Source organism: Syngnathus leptorhynchus, chromosome 7 (assembly GCF_054491065.1).
Source record: "Syngnathus leptorhynchus isolate UIUO chromosome 7, UIUO_Slep, whole genome shotgun sequence".
Lineage (NCBI taxonomy): Eukaryota > Metazoa > Chordata > Actinopteri > Syngnathiformes > Syngnathidae > Syngnathus > Syngnathus leptorhynchus.
In genome coordinates, this window is record NC_141201.1 from 14,426,553 (window position 1) to 14,441,508 (window position 14,956).

Sequence of the window (14,956 nt, forward strand, 5' to 3'; positions counted from 1 at the left end):
TTAATGAATGGGTTTGGTTTACGTGGGACTAAAATGAAAGTGCACTTCCAATGAAATGTGATAATTTGGCATGGTGTCTTGAATCCTACAGTCAATACCTGGGGTGTGCTATTATACCTGTTTCAACATGCAACCAGAACTTTGGCATCTGTTTTCTGCTGTTAAAACATTATTTGAAGCAGGCATTGCACAGACATTTTGGGGGTAGGTGTCCCTCCCCCTCCCCCCAAAATAGGACACCCTCAATTAAAATTAATAATTACCGTTAAATCTATTTATCAAAGACGTGAAGGGAAGCTTCTGTGAATATCAAAGTCTACGCACATTCAAATGGCAGGGTCTTGGTGTCTAATCTGTCCATGTGCCTGATGTGTAGCATAATCATTCTGAATAATACTTACCGTCAAAAACATGATGTGTTAAGTCATGAAACTGACCATTCTGGTTATGGGAGTGGCGCATCCTATAAAATTGATGAACAATGATTTTCTGCTGAACTGACCAGAATAATACGACTGTGTTTCTCTCAGACAGTTGAATCACCTTTTCATGTTTTGGAAGTGGAAGAGGAGAGTGGATATTTGTCTTTATCCTGGTGCTGGATTTTACTGCAGGAATGTCTCCACGGCAGTAGAACCAGGTGAATAATTCATTAGAATAAAAATGTCTTTTTTTCAGCATCAAAAGTATTTTTAGGCAAAATCCTTTACTTTTGTTTTACACTGAAAATGTTTGGGGAAAAATAAAAGTATGAGACAAGAGGGAAACATCCAGCCATCCATCCATTTTGTGTACTGCTTTATCCCCACGGGGGTCTCGGGTATGCTGGAGCCTATCCCAGCGGTCATTGGGCAGCAGGCGGAGGATGCCCTGAACTGGTTGCCAGCCAATCGCAGGGCACACAGAGACGAACAACCAATCGCATTCGCACTCACACCTAGGGCCAATTTGTAGTACTCAATCGGCCTACCAAGCATGTTTTAGGGATCTGGGAGGAAAACGAAGTGCTCGGAGAAAATGCAGACCCCACACAGGAAGGGTCGCAGGTGGAATCGAACCCAATCACTCCTAACTGTGAGGCGGGCGTGCTAACCAGTGCTCTACCGAGCCGCCCTAAGAGGGAAACATTTTATCTTTTATTTCCAGGTGTTTACACCTGGATTGCAAACAGAACTTAGAAGACAGTCCTTTTTAAAACACAACAACAAAACCAGCACAAATAAAGCAATGGCCCCACTGTTCAAATACCTTGAGCTAGGTTCACACACCAGGACCATCAGCCCAAATTTATCACCGAATAGCCCCTCCCGACAATCATAGGTCAGCCACGAATCTGATAATGGATCCAAAGACAATCTTAGTAGATAATCATAACGTGTGTGGTGTCTTCAGGCTGATCTCGGCTGCTCGGAAGGACATCCGACCTTAAATCATGGATATTCAACAGGTTGGATTCATTTTGACCCAACTTCACACTGTGTGCGGTGTCCCCCAAGGACAAAGAGGCACGCTGATTACTCATGATTTCTTCTCATCCAGTGTGGGGTCTCTCATAGTTTGGGAGTCGGCCAACAAATTTAAAATCTTACCGTGTGCCCCCTGGTTTTAGAGGAAAATAGACACAACACTTTATAGTACCGTATTTTTCGCACTATTAGGCACACTTAAAAACTTAAAATTTACTCAAAAAACCACAGTGCGCCTTGTAACGCAGAGCGCCTTATATACAGATCAACTGATGAATTTGTCGATCCATACTGGTTGTACACAGCGCTCTGCCAAAATGTTACAGTACGTTTTAGTACGACTAGTAAATTATAAGGTCGCATCGCTTCCCAGCATTACGGCAACCGTGGTCAGGGGGCGTCACTGTTGTACCTGCGAGACTATTTTTTTCAAAATAGGCTGTTCCATTAATGTTTTCGAGTACGTTTACGGATCAATATCCAACGGAATCATAAATAAGCAGCACCAATGTGTTAAATCAGTCTTTAGTCGGTTCCGATCACTTTTATGGTTTGTTTACAGGGGGGGCTGCCACGACACTTTGCTGAGGCTCGTGGGAATCTGCAAGCTGAGGCTCATGGGAGTTTCCGGGTGGCTAATGCTATAATGATAGCTGCTATCCGCACGAGGCTATTTCATTTCAAAATAGGCTGCTCCGTTAATGTTTCGAGTAAATTTACGGATCAATATGGAAGGGAAACATAAGTAGGCAGTACCAATGTGATAGATCGAACTTTAGTCAGTTCCGATCATTTTATAGGAGATAGTTTGAGAAACGCGATTGTTTACAGAGGGCTCATTGGTTATTGGCTGTACCGCAACCCTTGTCAACATCAGTTTGTTGCAGTATAGCTTATATTTTAGGCGCCTTTTAATCCGGTGCGCCCTATATATGAAATAATCTATAATAAAGAAAATTCAATGAGGGTGCGCCTTATAATTCAGTGCGCCTTATGGTGTGAAAATCTATGGTAAATTAGCTGAGCAAGTTATTGTCATCATTATCAGTCATCATTTACATGCATCTCATTTATCTCTCTGCTAAAATTGTCACACTTGATACACTTCAAACCAACCTAGTGTTTTTTTTTTAACCCCATTCACCTTTTTAGATGCGACTGAAATCCACAAGAACAAGCTGTTCTTATGGTTCAGCCATCTACCCCAGGAAGAGAAGCAGTTTGGAGGCTACTTTAGCCCAGAGACGATGCACGTGGATCCACTGATCCTTGAGAGAAAGCCAGAGGAAAAAGCAGGACTCCTAATCTCTCCACTGAAAATCCAGGCTTCCTCCAGCCATTCTGTGACTGTAGAACAACTTTTTGTAATGAATGAAGACCGGCGCGAGGACCGAGGACTCAACGTGCTGCTGTATGGGGCAGTTGGAACAGGTAAAAGCACAATTGTCCGAAAGCTTGTGCTGGATTGGTGTGCTGGGACCACGCTGACTGACTTCAAACTGCTGATTCCCTTTTCCTGTGAGGATCTTGGCAAGCTAACTAAGTAAGATATTTTTGTGATGTGGCTTCATGTGTACACACTTATAATTAATCGTATTAATTTATGTGAAGAGAAAAACTCATGCTACTTTCTCACAATACTTACACACACACACACACACACACCGTATTTTTCGGACTATAAGTCTCGTTTTTTTTCATAGTTTGGGTGGGTGTTCGACTTATACTCAGGAGCAACTTATATGTGAAATTTTTCACAAATTTTCAAAAATCTGGGCGGCTCGGTGGTGCACTGGGTAGCACAGCCGCCTCACAGTTAGGAGGGTGCAGGTTCGATTCCACCTCCGGCCCTTCCTGTGTGGAGTTTACATGTTATCCCCGTGTCCGCGTGGGTTTTCTCCGGGCACTCCGGTTTCCTCCCACATCCCATAAACATGCTTGGTAGGCCGATTGAAGACTCTAAATTGTCCCTAGGTATGAGTGCGAATGGTTGTTCGTCTCTGTGTGCCCTGCGATTGGCTGGCAATCGGTTCAGGGTGTCCCCCGCCTACTGCCCGATGACGGCTGGGATAGGCTCCAGCACGCCCGCGACCCCTGTGGGGACAATGTGTGTGTGTGTGTGTATGTATGTGTGTGTGTGTGTGTGTGTGTGTACACACACACACACACACACACACACACACACACACACACATACAGTGGAGCCTCGGCTTTCAACCACAATCCGTTCCAGAAGGCTGTTCGAGAAGTGAATCGTTCGAATTCCGAATCATGTTTTCCCATTACAAATAATGGAACAATTTTTCATCTGTTCCAAGCAAAAAAAATCCCCACCTTTTTTAAGCATTCATTTGCACATTTTTGTCCAATCGCCCAACTGCAGCGCACCGCCAAACACGCAACTGTAGCGGGTCGCCGACTGTGCAACTGCACTGAGCTGGTCGCATTTTTGTGACAGAGCCGTTGCTGAAATTTAGAAAATATTTTTAAAGTCCTGATGTACTTTCCAAAATTCAAGTGGACCTCAATGCGCAGGGAGCTTGATTTTTGTCCGATTGCGCAGCTGCAGCGCACCGCCAAACATGCAACCGTAGCGCGCCGCCGACCGAGCAACTGCACACACATTATTGTGACAGAGCGGTCGCTAAAATTTAGAAAATATTTTTAAAGTCCTGATGTACTTTCCCCGTGAGTCGTCACCTTATCGTGGTGGAGGGGTTTGCGTGCCCCTATGATCCTAGGAGCCATGTTGGCTTGGGCTTCATGCCCCTGGTAGAGTCCCCCATGGCAAAAGGGTCCTAGGTGAGATGGGCGGCGGTCAAAGGCGAGGACCTTGGCGGTCCGATCCCCCGCTGCAGAGGCTGGCTCTAGGGACATGGAATGTCACCTCTCTGGCTGGAAAGGAGCTGGAAAAGTTCAAGATTCAAGAAGAATTTATTCGCCATGTTTGAGCGTGCCAAACAAGGAATTTGACTTCGTTACATCACAGTCTCTGTTCAACATTTAGGTGACAAACAACACTCAGGACATGTGAAAATGACAAATGATAATACAATGACAATATTCTCAGCCATCCCCTGGTCTCAAACTCCTATGAGGGCAAGGAAAAACTCAAATCTCCGACTAAGGGAAGTGAGAAACCTTGAGAAGAGACCACAGATGGGATCAGGGTCCCTCTTCCAGGTTGACCAGGCTGCAATGGATGCAGAGAAGACACATAGTGCAAGCAGTGTATACAATCCAAAAGGGTGTGGAGGGCAGGATGTTATTGCACAGCAATGACTCTGAGACTCTAAGAGTGGTGTGAGTTCATCAGAGCAACAGCCTGGGGGAAGAAGCTGTCTCTGTGTCTGCTGGTTTTGGCGTACAGAGCTCTATAACGCTGTCCGGAGGGGAGTAGTTCAAACAGACTGTAACTTGGGTGAGAAGGGTCCGTAGAGATGTTGCTTGCGCGTTTCCTGGTTCTGGACAGGTACAAGTCTTGGATAGATGGAAGGTTGATTCCAATGATCTTTTCTGCAGTCCTGATTGTCTGTTGCAGTCTGTGCTTGTCTTGTTTGGAGGCCGATCCAAACCAGACAGTGATGGAGGTGCAGAGTACAGACTGGATGATGGCGGTGTAGAAGGTCTTCAGCAGCTCCCGCGGCAGGTTGAACTAATTGAGCAGTCTCAGGAAGTACAGCCTCTGCTGGGCCTTCTTCTGGACGGAGTATGTGGCCGGTCCTTTTCAGGTCCCGTGAGATTGTGGTACCCAGGAACTTGAAGGTGTCTGAGGAGAGTATGGTATTACTGCGGATACTGAGGGGTGAAAGTGGTGAAGGATCTCGCCTGAAATCCACTGTCATCTCCACGGTTTTGAGCGGGTTCAGCTCCAGGTGATTTTGGCTGCACCAGTGGACCAGCCGCTCCACCTCCTGTCTGTACGCAGTCTCATCACCGTCCCGGATCAGTCCGATGACAGTCGTGTCGTCTGCATACTTCAGGAGCTTCACAGGAGAGTCACCTGAGGAGAAATCGTTGGTGTAGAGCGAGAGAAGAGCAGTGGGGAGAGGACGCACCCCTGGAGGATGTCAGGAGCGATGGTGTTGAACGCCGAGCTGAAATCCACAAACAGGATCCTGGCGTACGTTCCTGGGGTGTCCAGGTGATGCATGATGTAGTGCAGTCCCATGTTGATCATCCACCGACCTGTTTGCCCAGTAGGCAAACTGGAGGGGGTCAAGCAGGGGACCCGTGACATGCTTCAGGTGGTTCAGCACTAACCTCTCGAAAGATTTCATGACCACAGATGTCAGAGCGATAGGTCTGTAGTCATTCAATCCTGTGATGGTGGGCTTCTTGGCCACTGGAACGATGGTGGAGCTTTTGAAGCACAAGGGCACCTCACACAGCTCCAGGGAGCAGTTGAAGATCCGTGCAAAGTTAGGCGCCAGCTGCTCAGCACAAACTTTCAAGCAGGAGAGTGACACGCTGTCTGGGCCCGTGCCTTCCTGATCTTTTGTCTCCGTAACACCTGGCGCAGCTCCTCCTCACGGATCTGGAGTGCGGGTACGGCCTCTGCAAGAGAGAGATTAGGTGACAGCGGTGATGGAGGTGTGGACAGAGCGGTTGTGAGGGGAGGGGAGTATGTTGATTGTGCTGCAGGAGGTCCTGTTGTGTGGGAGGACCAATTAAACCTGCAATAGAACCTGTTCAGCTGGTTAGCAAGCCTTGGGCTCTCCACAGGACGGGGGGTTCGTTTCTTGAAGCCCGTGATGCTCTGCAGACCACACTGTTGAGGGATCAGGATTGGCAGAGAGGTGTCTCTCCAGGCTCTCCCCGTAACACCTCCTGGCCCTCCTGACCTCTCGGTTCAGTGTGTTTCTGGTCTGCTTGAACACGTCCCGGTCGCCGCTCTTGTAGGCCTCCTCCTTGGCTTTGCGCAGCCTCCTGAGGTTCGGTGTAAACCAAGGTTTGTCGTTGTTGTACGTGCAGAAGGTCTTAGTCTGCACACACAGGTCCTCACAAAAACAGATGTATGATGTAACAGTGTCAGTGAGTTCATGCAGGTCTGAGGTTGCAGCTTCGAAAACTCCCCAATCTGTGCAATCAAAGCAGGCTTGGACGTCCTGCCTTGACTCCACTGTCCACTTCCTCACAGTCCTCACTACAGGCTTAGAAGTTTTTAGTTTCTGCCTGTAGGCCGGGACCAGATGAAATAGACAGTGGTCCGAGAGTCCGAAAGCTGCACGAGCTACACAGTGGTATGCCTCCTTAATTACGGTGTAGCAGTGGTCCAGTGTCTGTGCCCCTCTGGTGGGACACGTAATGTGCTGTTTGTATCTGGGGAGTTCGTGTGCGAGGTTCGCCCTGTTGAGATCACCCAAAACAATGATTAGTGAATTTGGTAGAAGTTTCTCCATGTCTGTCACCTGGTCGGCCAGCATCTGCGTGGCTTCACTCGCACGCACATGTGGTGGAATGTAAACAGCCGCCATGACGATCGAGGAGAACTCCCGTGGTGAATAGAACGGTCGGCAGTTTATGAAGAGTGTTTCTAGGAGAGGGCTGCAAGACTCTTTCAACATAGTGACGTCAGTACACCAACGTTCATTAATGTAGAAACACAGTCCACCTCCCTTTGATTTTCCGGTGAGCTCCGCGCTGCGATCTGCCCGCATTAGCCGAAACCCAGCTAGCTCCACGGCGTGGTGGGGGGTGCGTTCGGTAAGCCACGTTTCAACGAAACACAGCGCGGCGGATCTGCTGAAGTCAGTGTTCCTCGACGTGAGGAGCAGCAGTTCGTCCATTTTATTCGCCAGGGAGCTAACATTCGCCAGATGAATTGATGGTAGGGCAGAGCGGAACCCTTTCTGCCTCAGCTTAACGAGGGCTCCGGCTCGTTTTCCGCGCCATCGTCGGCGTGCTAGCTTGTATAGCATCGCCGCTCCAGCTAAAATCTCCGGCAAACAGTTTGAATCGGAAAGGACAGGAGAGAAAATACCAGAAGAAGATTGTCCGATGTTTAACAACGCTTCTCTGGTAAAAGTGATCCGGGATGGACAGCAGAGAACACAGAAAACACACAAAATGAGAAAAAGAAGCAGAGAACGACCCACGGAGGCTTCCGTACGCGGCACCATCTGGGATATTTTTCCAGAAGTAAAGTTCCGACTAGATATAGTCGGACTTGCCTCCACATATAGTTTAGGCTCTGGTACAAGCCCTCTCGAGAGGGGCTGGACTCGCTTCCACTCTGGAGTTTCCCACGGAGAAAGGCGTCGAGCAAATGTGGGCATACTTTTTGCCCCCCGGCTGGGCGCCTGCACTTTGGGGTTCACCCCGGTGAACGAGAGGGTAGCCTCCCTCCGCTTTCGGGTGGGGGGACGGATCCTGACTGTTGTTTATGTCTATGCACCAAACGGCAGCTCAGAGTACCCACCCTTCTTGGAGTCCCTGGAGGAAGTGCTGGAGAGCGTTCCTTCTGGGGACTCCATCGTCCTACTGGGTGACTTCAATGCTCACGTGGGCAATGACAGTGAGACCTGAAAGGACGTGATGTGGAAGAAGCCCCCCCCCCCCCCCCCCCCCCGATCTGAACCCGAGCGGTGTTCTATTGTTGGACTTCTGTGCTCGACACGGATTTTCTATAATGAACACCATGTTCATTAACATAATGGTGTCCATGTGTGCACCTGGCACCAGGATACCCTAGGCCGCAGTTCGATCAACTTTGTAGTCGTGTCATCGGATTTGCAGCCGCATGTTTTGGACACGCGGGTGAAGAGAGGGGCGGAGCTGTCAACTGATCACCACCTGGTGGTGGGTTGGCTCCGATGGTGGGGGAAGATGCCGGTCCGACCTGGCAGACCCAAACACTCTGTGAGGGTCTGCTGGGAATGTCTGGCAGAATCCCCTGTCAGGAAGAGCTTCAACTCCCACCTCCAGCAGAGCTTTTCCTATGTCCACGGGGAGGCGTGGGACATTGAGTCAGAGTGGACCATGTTCCGCGCCTCCATTGTTGAGGCAGCCGACCGGAGCTGTGGCCGTAAGGTTGTTGGTGCCTGTCGTGGCGGCAATCCCCGAACCCGCTGGTGGACACCGGCGGTAAGGGATACCGTCAAGCTGAAGAGGGAGTCCTATCGGGCCGTTTTGGTCTGCGGGACTCCGGAGGCAGCTGACAAGTACCGGATGGCCAACCGGAACGCGGCTTCGGCGGTTGCTGAGGCAAAAACCCGGGCGTGGGAGGAGTTTGGCGAGGCCATGGAGAATGACTTCCGGACGGCTTCGAGGAAATTCTGGTCCACCATTCGGCGTCTCAGGAGGGGGAAGCAGTGCACAGTGTACGCTGTTTACAGTGGAGATGGCGTGCTGCTGACCTCGACGGGACGTCGTGAGTCGGTGGGGAGAATACTTCAAAGACCTCCTCAATTCCACCAACACGCCTTCCATTGTGGAAGCAGGGCCTGGAGACTCTGAGGCAGACTCTCCAATCTCTGGGGTCGAAGTCACTGAGGTAGTTAAAAAACTCTTCGATGGCAAAGCCCCGGGGGTGGATGAGATCCGCCCGGAGTTCTTAAAGGCTCTGGATGTTGGGGGGCTCTACAGCATTGCGTGGACATCGGGGACGGTGCCTCTGGATTGGTAGACACGAGGTAGTGGTTCCCCTCTTTAAGAAGGGGGACCGGAGAAGGGTGTGTTCCAATTACAGGGGAATCACACTCCTCAGCCTCGATGGTAAGGTCTATTTAGGGGTGCTGGAGAGGAGGATCCGTCGGGAGGTCGAGCCTCGGATTCAGGAGGAGCAGTGTGGCTTTCATCCTGGCCGTGGAACAGTGGACCACCACTACACCCTCTGCGGGAACCTTGAGGGTGCATGGGAGTTCGCCCAACCAGTCCACATTTGGACACTTGGAGAAGGCGTTCGACCGTGTCCCTCGGGAGGTTCTGTGGAGGGTGCTTCTGGAGTACGGGTCAACTGATAAGGGCGGTTCGGTCCCTGTATCACCGATGCCAGAGTTTGGTCCGCATTTCCGGCAGTAAGTCGGATTCGTTCCCAGTGAGGGTTGTAGTCCGCCAAGGCTGCCCTTTGTCATCGATTCTGTTCATAATTTTTATGGACAGAATTTCTAGGCGCAGCCGAGGCGTTGAGGGGTTCCGGTTTGGGGACCTCAGCATCGTGTCTCTGCTTTTTGCTAATGACGTGGTGCTGTTGGCTTCTTCAGGCCGTGATCTCCAGTTCTCACTGGAGCGGTTCGCAGCCGAGTGTGAAGCGGTCGGGATGAGGGTCAGCACCTCCAAATCCGAGTCCATGGTCCTCGGTCGGAAAAGGGTGGAATGCCTTCTCCGGATCGGGGATGAGATCCTGCCCCAAGTGGAGGAGTTCAAGTATCTTGGGGTCTTGTTTACGAGTGAGGGTAGGATGGAGCGCAAGATCGACAGGCGGATCGGTGCAGCGTCGGAAGTAATGCAGACTCTGTACCGGTCCGTCATGGTGAAGAGAGAGCTGAGCCAAATGGCAAAGCTCTCGATTTACCGGTCGAACTACGCTCCTTCCCTCACCTATGGTCATGAGCTATGGGTCGTGACCGAAAGAATGAGGTCCAAGATACAAGTGGCCGAAATGAGTTTCCTCCGCAGGGTGTCCGGGCTCTCCCTTAGAGATAGGGTGAGAAGCTCGGTCATCCGGGAGAGACTCGGAGTAGAGCCGCTGCTCCTCCACGTTGAGAGGAGCCAGATGAAAAATCACATACAAATCGCTCCTGAGTATAAGTCGCCCCCCCCCCCCCCCCCACCCAAACTATGAAAAGAACAGCGACTTATAGTCCGAAAATTACGGTCCTAATTATAAAGGGAGGGAAATATGACTCTTGAAGTAGGTCAACATTTGACCATGCAATTGAACGATATTTTTAGAGAAATACCCACATCCATTTTGAGTGAAGCACTTGAGGCCTGCTTGCCAGTTTGTAGACTTAATTATACCACTAGCAAATTCCAAAGTCAGTCAGTATGGAAAACATTTCTGAATGAGAGGTAAATCAGATAACATTGTTTAGATATTTTGGCTGTTGTTTTTTAATTGATTACCCAGCTTGTCGTAGTAGTAGTAGTAGGTTTATTTCAAAGTCCGCTTTATTGTCAATTTCTTCACATGCCAGGCACACAAAGGGATCGAAATTACGTTTCCCACCGTCCCACGGTGACTAGACAGTACACAACACTCACATCAAATAGCACAAAGAGTAAAAACGAACAGACAAGAGCAACGAATAAGTAATAAGCAAATAACCCAAATAATAAACAATAAATAAATAAATAGACAAATAAGAGCAGCAAAATGGAGCAAGCGCGCTAATAGCAGACAGCCAGATCATAGCGCAAAAGAACAGGACGTCATGTAGCAGAGGGTGGAGGGGGGAGGGAATTCAGGATCCGGACAGCTTGGAGCACGAAGCTGTCCCTGAGTCTGGTGGTGCGGGAGCGCAGGCATCTGTATCTCTTCCTAGAGGGCAGAAGTACAAACAAAGAGTGAGCGGGGGGACTCTCATCACACACAATCGCAGCCGCTTTGCATGCTTTATTTGCATTAAATATTAAATCTGTTCTCACCTTTTGTTGGCATTAAAATACTGGATGAAAAAGCAGGAAGAAAATGAATTAAAAAAAATACATTACACATTTTTTGTGGGTAAAGAAAGGAATATTAAAATGAATTCATTGTAATATATTGCTCATTAATAATTGGGCTAACTGTGAGGCAGCTCGGTGGAGCAGTGAGTAGCACGGCCGCCTCACAGTTAGGAGGGTGTGGGTTCGATTCCACCTCCGGCCCTCCCTGTGTGGAGTTTGCATGTTCTCCCTGTGTCCGCGTGGGTTTTCTCCGGGCACTTTGGTTTCCTCCCACATCACAAAAACATGCTTGATAGGCCGATTGAGCACTCCAAATTGTCCCTAGGTGTGAGTGCTAGTGCGAATTGTTGTTAGTCTCTGTGTGCCCTGCGATTGGTTGGCAACCAGTTCAGGGTGTCCCCCGCCTACTGCCCGATGACTGCTGGGATAGGCTCCAGCACGCCCGCGACCCCCGTGGGGACTAAGCGGTTCAGAAAATGGATCGATGGATGGATTAATAATTGGGTATTGATGGTGTTCATTAACACTATCTTGAAGCAGTTTTAGGCAAATTACAGCGTGTCAGTCAATTTCCTGTTGATTCATCCATCCATTTTCTATACCGCTTGTTCCCATGGGGGTCGCGGGCATGCTGGAGCTTATCCCAGCAGTCATTGGGCAGTAGGTGGGGGACACCCTGAACCGGTTGCAGGCCAATTACAGGGCAGACAGAGACGAACAACCATCTGCACTCACACTCACACCGAGGGGCAATTTAGAGTGCTCGATTGGCCTACCAAGGATATTTTTGGGATTTGGGAGAAAACCGGAGTGCCCGGAGAAAGCCCACGCTGACACGGAGAGAACATGCAAACTCCACACAGGGAGGGCCGGAGGTGGAATTGAACCTGCAACCTCGTAACTTTGAGGCAGACGTGCTAACCAGTGCGCTACCGTACCGCCGCCCCTGTCGATTCAATCTCAGAAATGTTGCGCAAATAAGAACAATGTGAGTTTTTGGTAGTTTGAGCTACAGTACATCAAATACAGACCTTAGCTATAGCGCCCCTTCTGAGCGGCATTACTGTATTTCAGTCAGTACTAAACAGCTTGGATTCTCCAATCTCAATTAAAACTGGAATCAGTTTAAGAATTAATTGTTTGTTTTCCTCATAATCACTAAAGTATTTTTATGACGTTTTGGGAATGTTTAATACTCACAAGGCAATTGGAAAAATTTATTTGTACATCTTTTGACCATTTGAATTTCAACACCCAAACATGGGTAGTGTTTCCTGTATACAGACTGATTAAATGTTAACAGAGAGTTGATTGGCATTGAAAGTCTTTTGTACCCTCAGTTTTACGAAGTCACCTCATTCAACCCTTCACAAACTGAGTAATGATGATTACAGTTGTTGACATGTTTGGAAAGTTTACTGCCTATTTACACACAAATTACACAGCATCAGGAATAGCTGGTTCCGTATTTTGTTTTAAGGGCACGTCAACAGGACAACAAGGGAATTGGAAATTGAACCTGAATTGCTCAGTTGAAGCTACTGTGCCAAGCAACTCGTTTGATTTTGTGATCTGTGATTTATTTTGAACAGGGTTGCAACTTTGAGAGACCTGGTCAGTAGGAAGTACCTCCACTTGAAAAAAAACCCTCTACTTAGTGGGGAGGGCAACCAGGCTAAAGATGTTCTCTTCTTATTCAACGGGATGGAAAAGATGAAACTTGACTTCCGAATTGGATCCACAGAGCTTTGCAGTGACCCAAATGAGCCGCTGCCCGCTGGTGCAGTGGTGGTCAACCTTCTCCGCAAGTACCTTCTCCCTGAGGTAAAACAGTCAGTATGAAACTTAAATTAACAAAAATTCTGACCTTCAGCTTCTGTGGAATTATGTTTCTATTTTCAAATGTAAAGACTGATTCAAATTGAGTGATTAAATGTGACTAAATGGCTGTAAGCAAACCTTCGCCTCATGTTACTAACGCAAGTTTGATCAAGGGACTACCGTAATTTTCAGACTATAAGTCGCTCCGGAGTACAAGTCGCACCAGCCATAAAATGCACAATAAAGTGAAAAAACCCATATATAAGTCGCACCGGAGTATAAGTCGCACTTTTGGGGCAAATTTATTTGTCAAAATCCAACACCAAAAACAGACATCAACCCGCAACAACAGGCTAAACGATACGGTATGCTAACCTGACATATACACAAACGAGGAGCTGAGAACGGGCCTGACGTCAAGTCAAGTTTATTTGTATAGCCCTAAATCACAAGTAGTCTCAAAGGGCTTCACATAGACAATCAATTGACAATTATTCTCAAAGCATCGCCTGATCTTGGGCTCCCAAAAGGGCAAGGAAGAACTAAAAAAAACATTCAGAGTTATTTAAGTAAGTATTACATAAATAACACGTTTATCAAACCATCTATGTCACTCCAATTCATTAAATCCATCGCTCGTGCTTTATGTAAACAATGCCGCGTATGCTGACGTCGGACCCGTTGTAAGTTGCATTTCTAATTATTCCACAGACCCATATAACGATATATAAAGTATATTTCAAATAACTATCATATTACAACAATATTATCAAACCATCTGTGTCACTTCAAATCATTAAATCCATCGATCATATTCCTCGTTCTTTATGTCAACAACGCTGTGCGTGCGCTGCAGAGATCTAGTATATAACTATACTGTAGCGTTAACAAAGTACCAGGAAAGACGGTAAACGGCTCTTTATTTAACAAGAGTTCAACGAGCCAACAACTACTGAACTTCCAGCCACGGAGGTGGAAGAGAGCTCCATAAAATAGGACCGGGCGCACGTAAAAGCCATTTCCGAGCCCCATCCACCGTCCCCAGACAGCCACCCGGCCGAGCGCCGGCCCCTGACTTCCATCCACGGAGGTGAAAGAGAGCTCCCGTCGAGAAGGACCACGCGTGCGTAAAAGCCATAATAGTTTTTCAAACCTTCTGTGTCACTCCAAATCATTAAATCCTTTGTCCTTTATGTAAACAACCGCCGCACGGCATGGGTGACGTCACTTGCAGTTCATATGACAGTAATCCCTTGCTACATCGCGGTTCGTTTATCGCGGTTTCACTACATCGTGCATTTTTGAATTTTGAAAATTAGTGGAAAAAAATCACATAAGTTGCTCCTGAGTATAAGTCGCAGCAAGTTTTTACTCTGAAAAGTGTGTATTTGAGTTAAACTTACAATGTGCAAACAGGTTTGTGTTTTTGAACAGTATTTGAAGTAAAACTACATTTTTATAGTTGCTAGAAGTAACGGTGTTATCAAGAATTGGTATGTATTTAAATATAAAACTTGTACTCACGCTTAGTAAAGGCCAAAGTGGTATTGTGCATTTCAAGTTTTGGACTCCCGCACTCCTGCCTGACATGATATTTCTTCCTGTAGACTGTGGGCAGTAGAGATCTACAGAAGTGGATTCTCACTCCGGTACCATCCAACTCTCACAGAAAAAAAAACGATCCCATAAAAAAATATTTTCTTGTTCCATCCCGGTGAAAACGATTCCCATCCTGTTCTGCTCCAGTCAGCCACATATAAAAACAAAAGAACAAAACAGTTTGTCACCCCCTCTTAACAATGGATTCTCCCACTACCGTCTGCTCCCGTGAACATCTAAACCTGTACCGTCCTAATCTTGCAATAGCTAAAGAAGACTAACCCTAACTATTGCCAAATAATATCAGCCTCCAGTGGGCAGCACTCACTTAGCTGGTCTTGCATGATCTCTTCCTGTCAGTGATTTAAATCATTACAAGTTGGATATATTTTTACATGGGCAATATACGTGTATCAGATTTATTATTACTAGCAGTAGCAGTATTGCCCATGGTGGTT

At 47.7% G+C, this 14,956-nt stretch overlaps 1 protein-coding gene across 7 annotated transcripts in view; it reads left to right on the forward strand.

The window, feature by feature from the left end:
- The window catches only part of nlrx1 (NLR family member X1), a 36,934-nt gene that overhangs the window by 8,835 nt on the left and 13,143 nt on the right, over nt 1-14,956 (forward strand). For 6 of the 7 annotated variants that reach the window (XM_085916229.1, XM_085916231.1, XM_085916227.1 and 3 more), the window contains 3 exons: nt 531-640; nt 2,619-3,009; nt 12,671-12,902. In XM_085916229.1, the coding sequence (XP_085772355.1) occupies nt 531-640; nt 2,619-3,009; nt 12,671-12,902 (733 nt within the window). The remainder of the gene's footprint in view (nt 1-530; nt 641-2,618; nt 3,010-12,670; nt 12,903-14,956) is intronic. The other variant, XM_085916232.1, reaches the window with a different exon arrangement.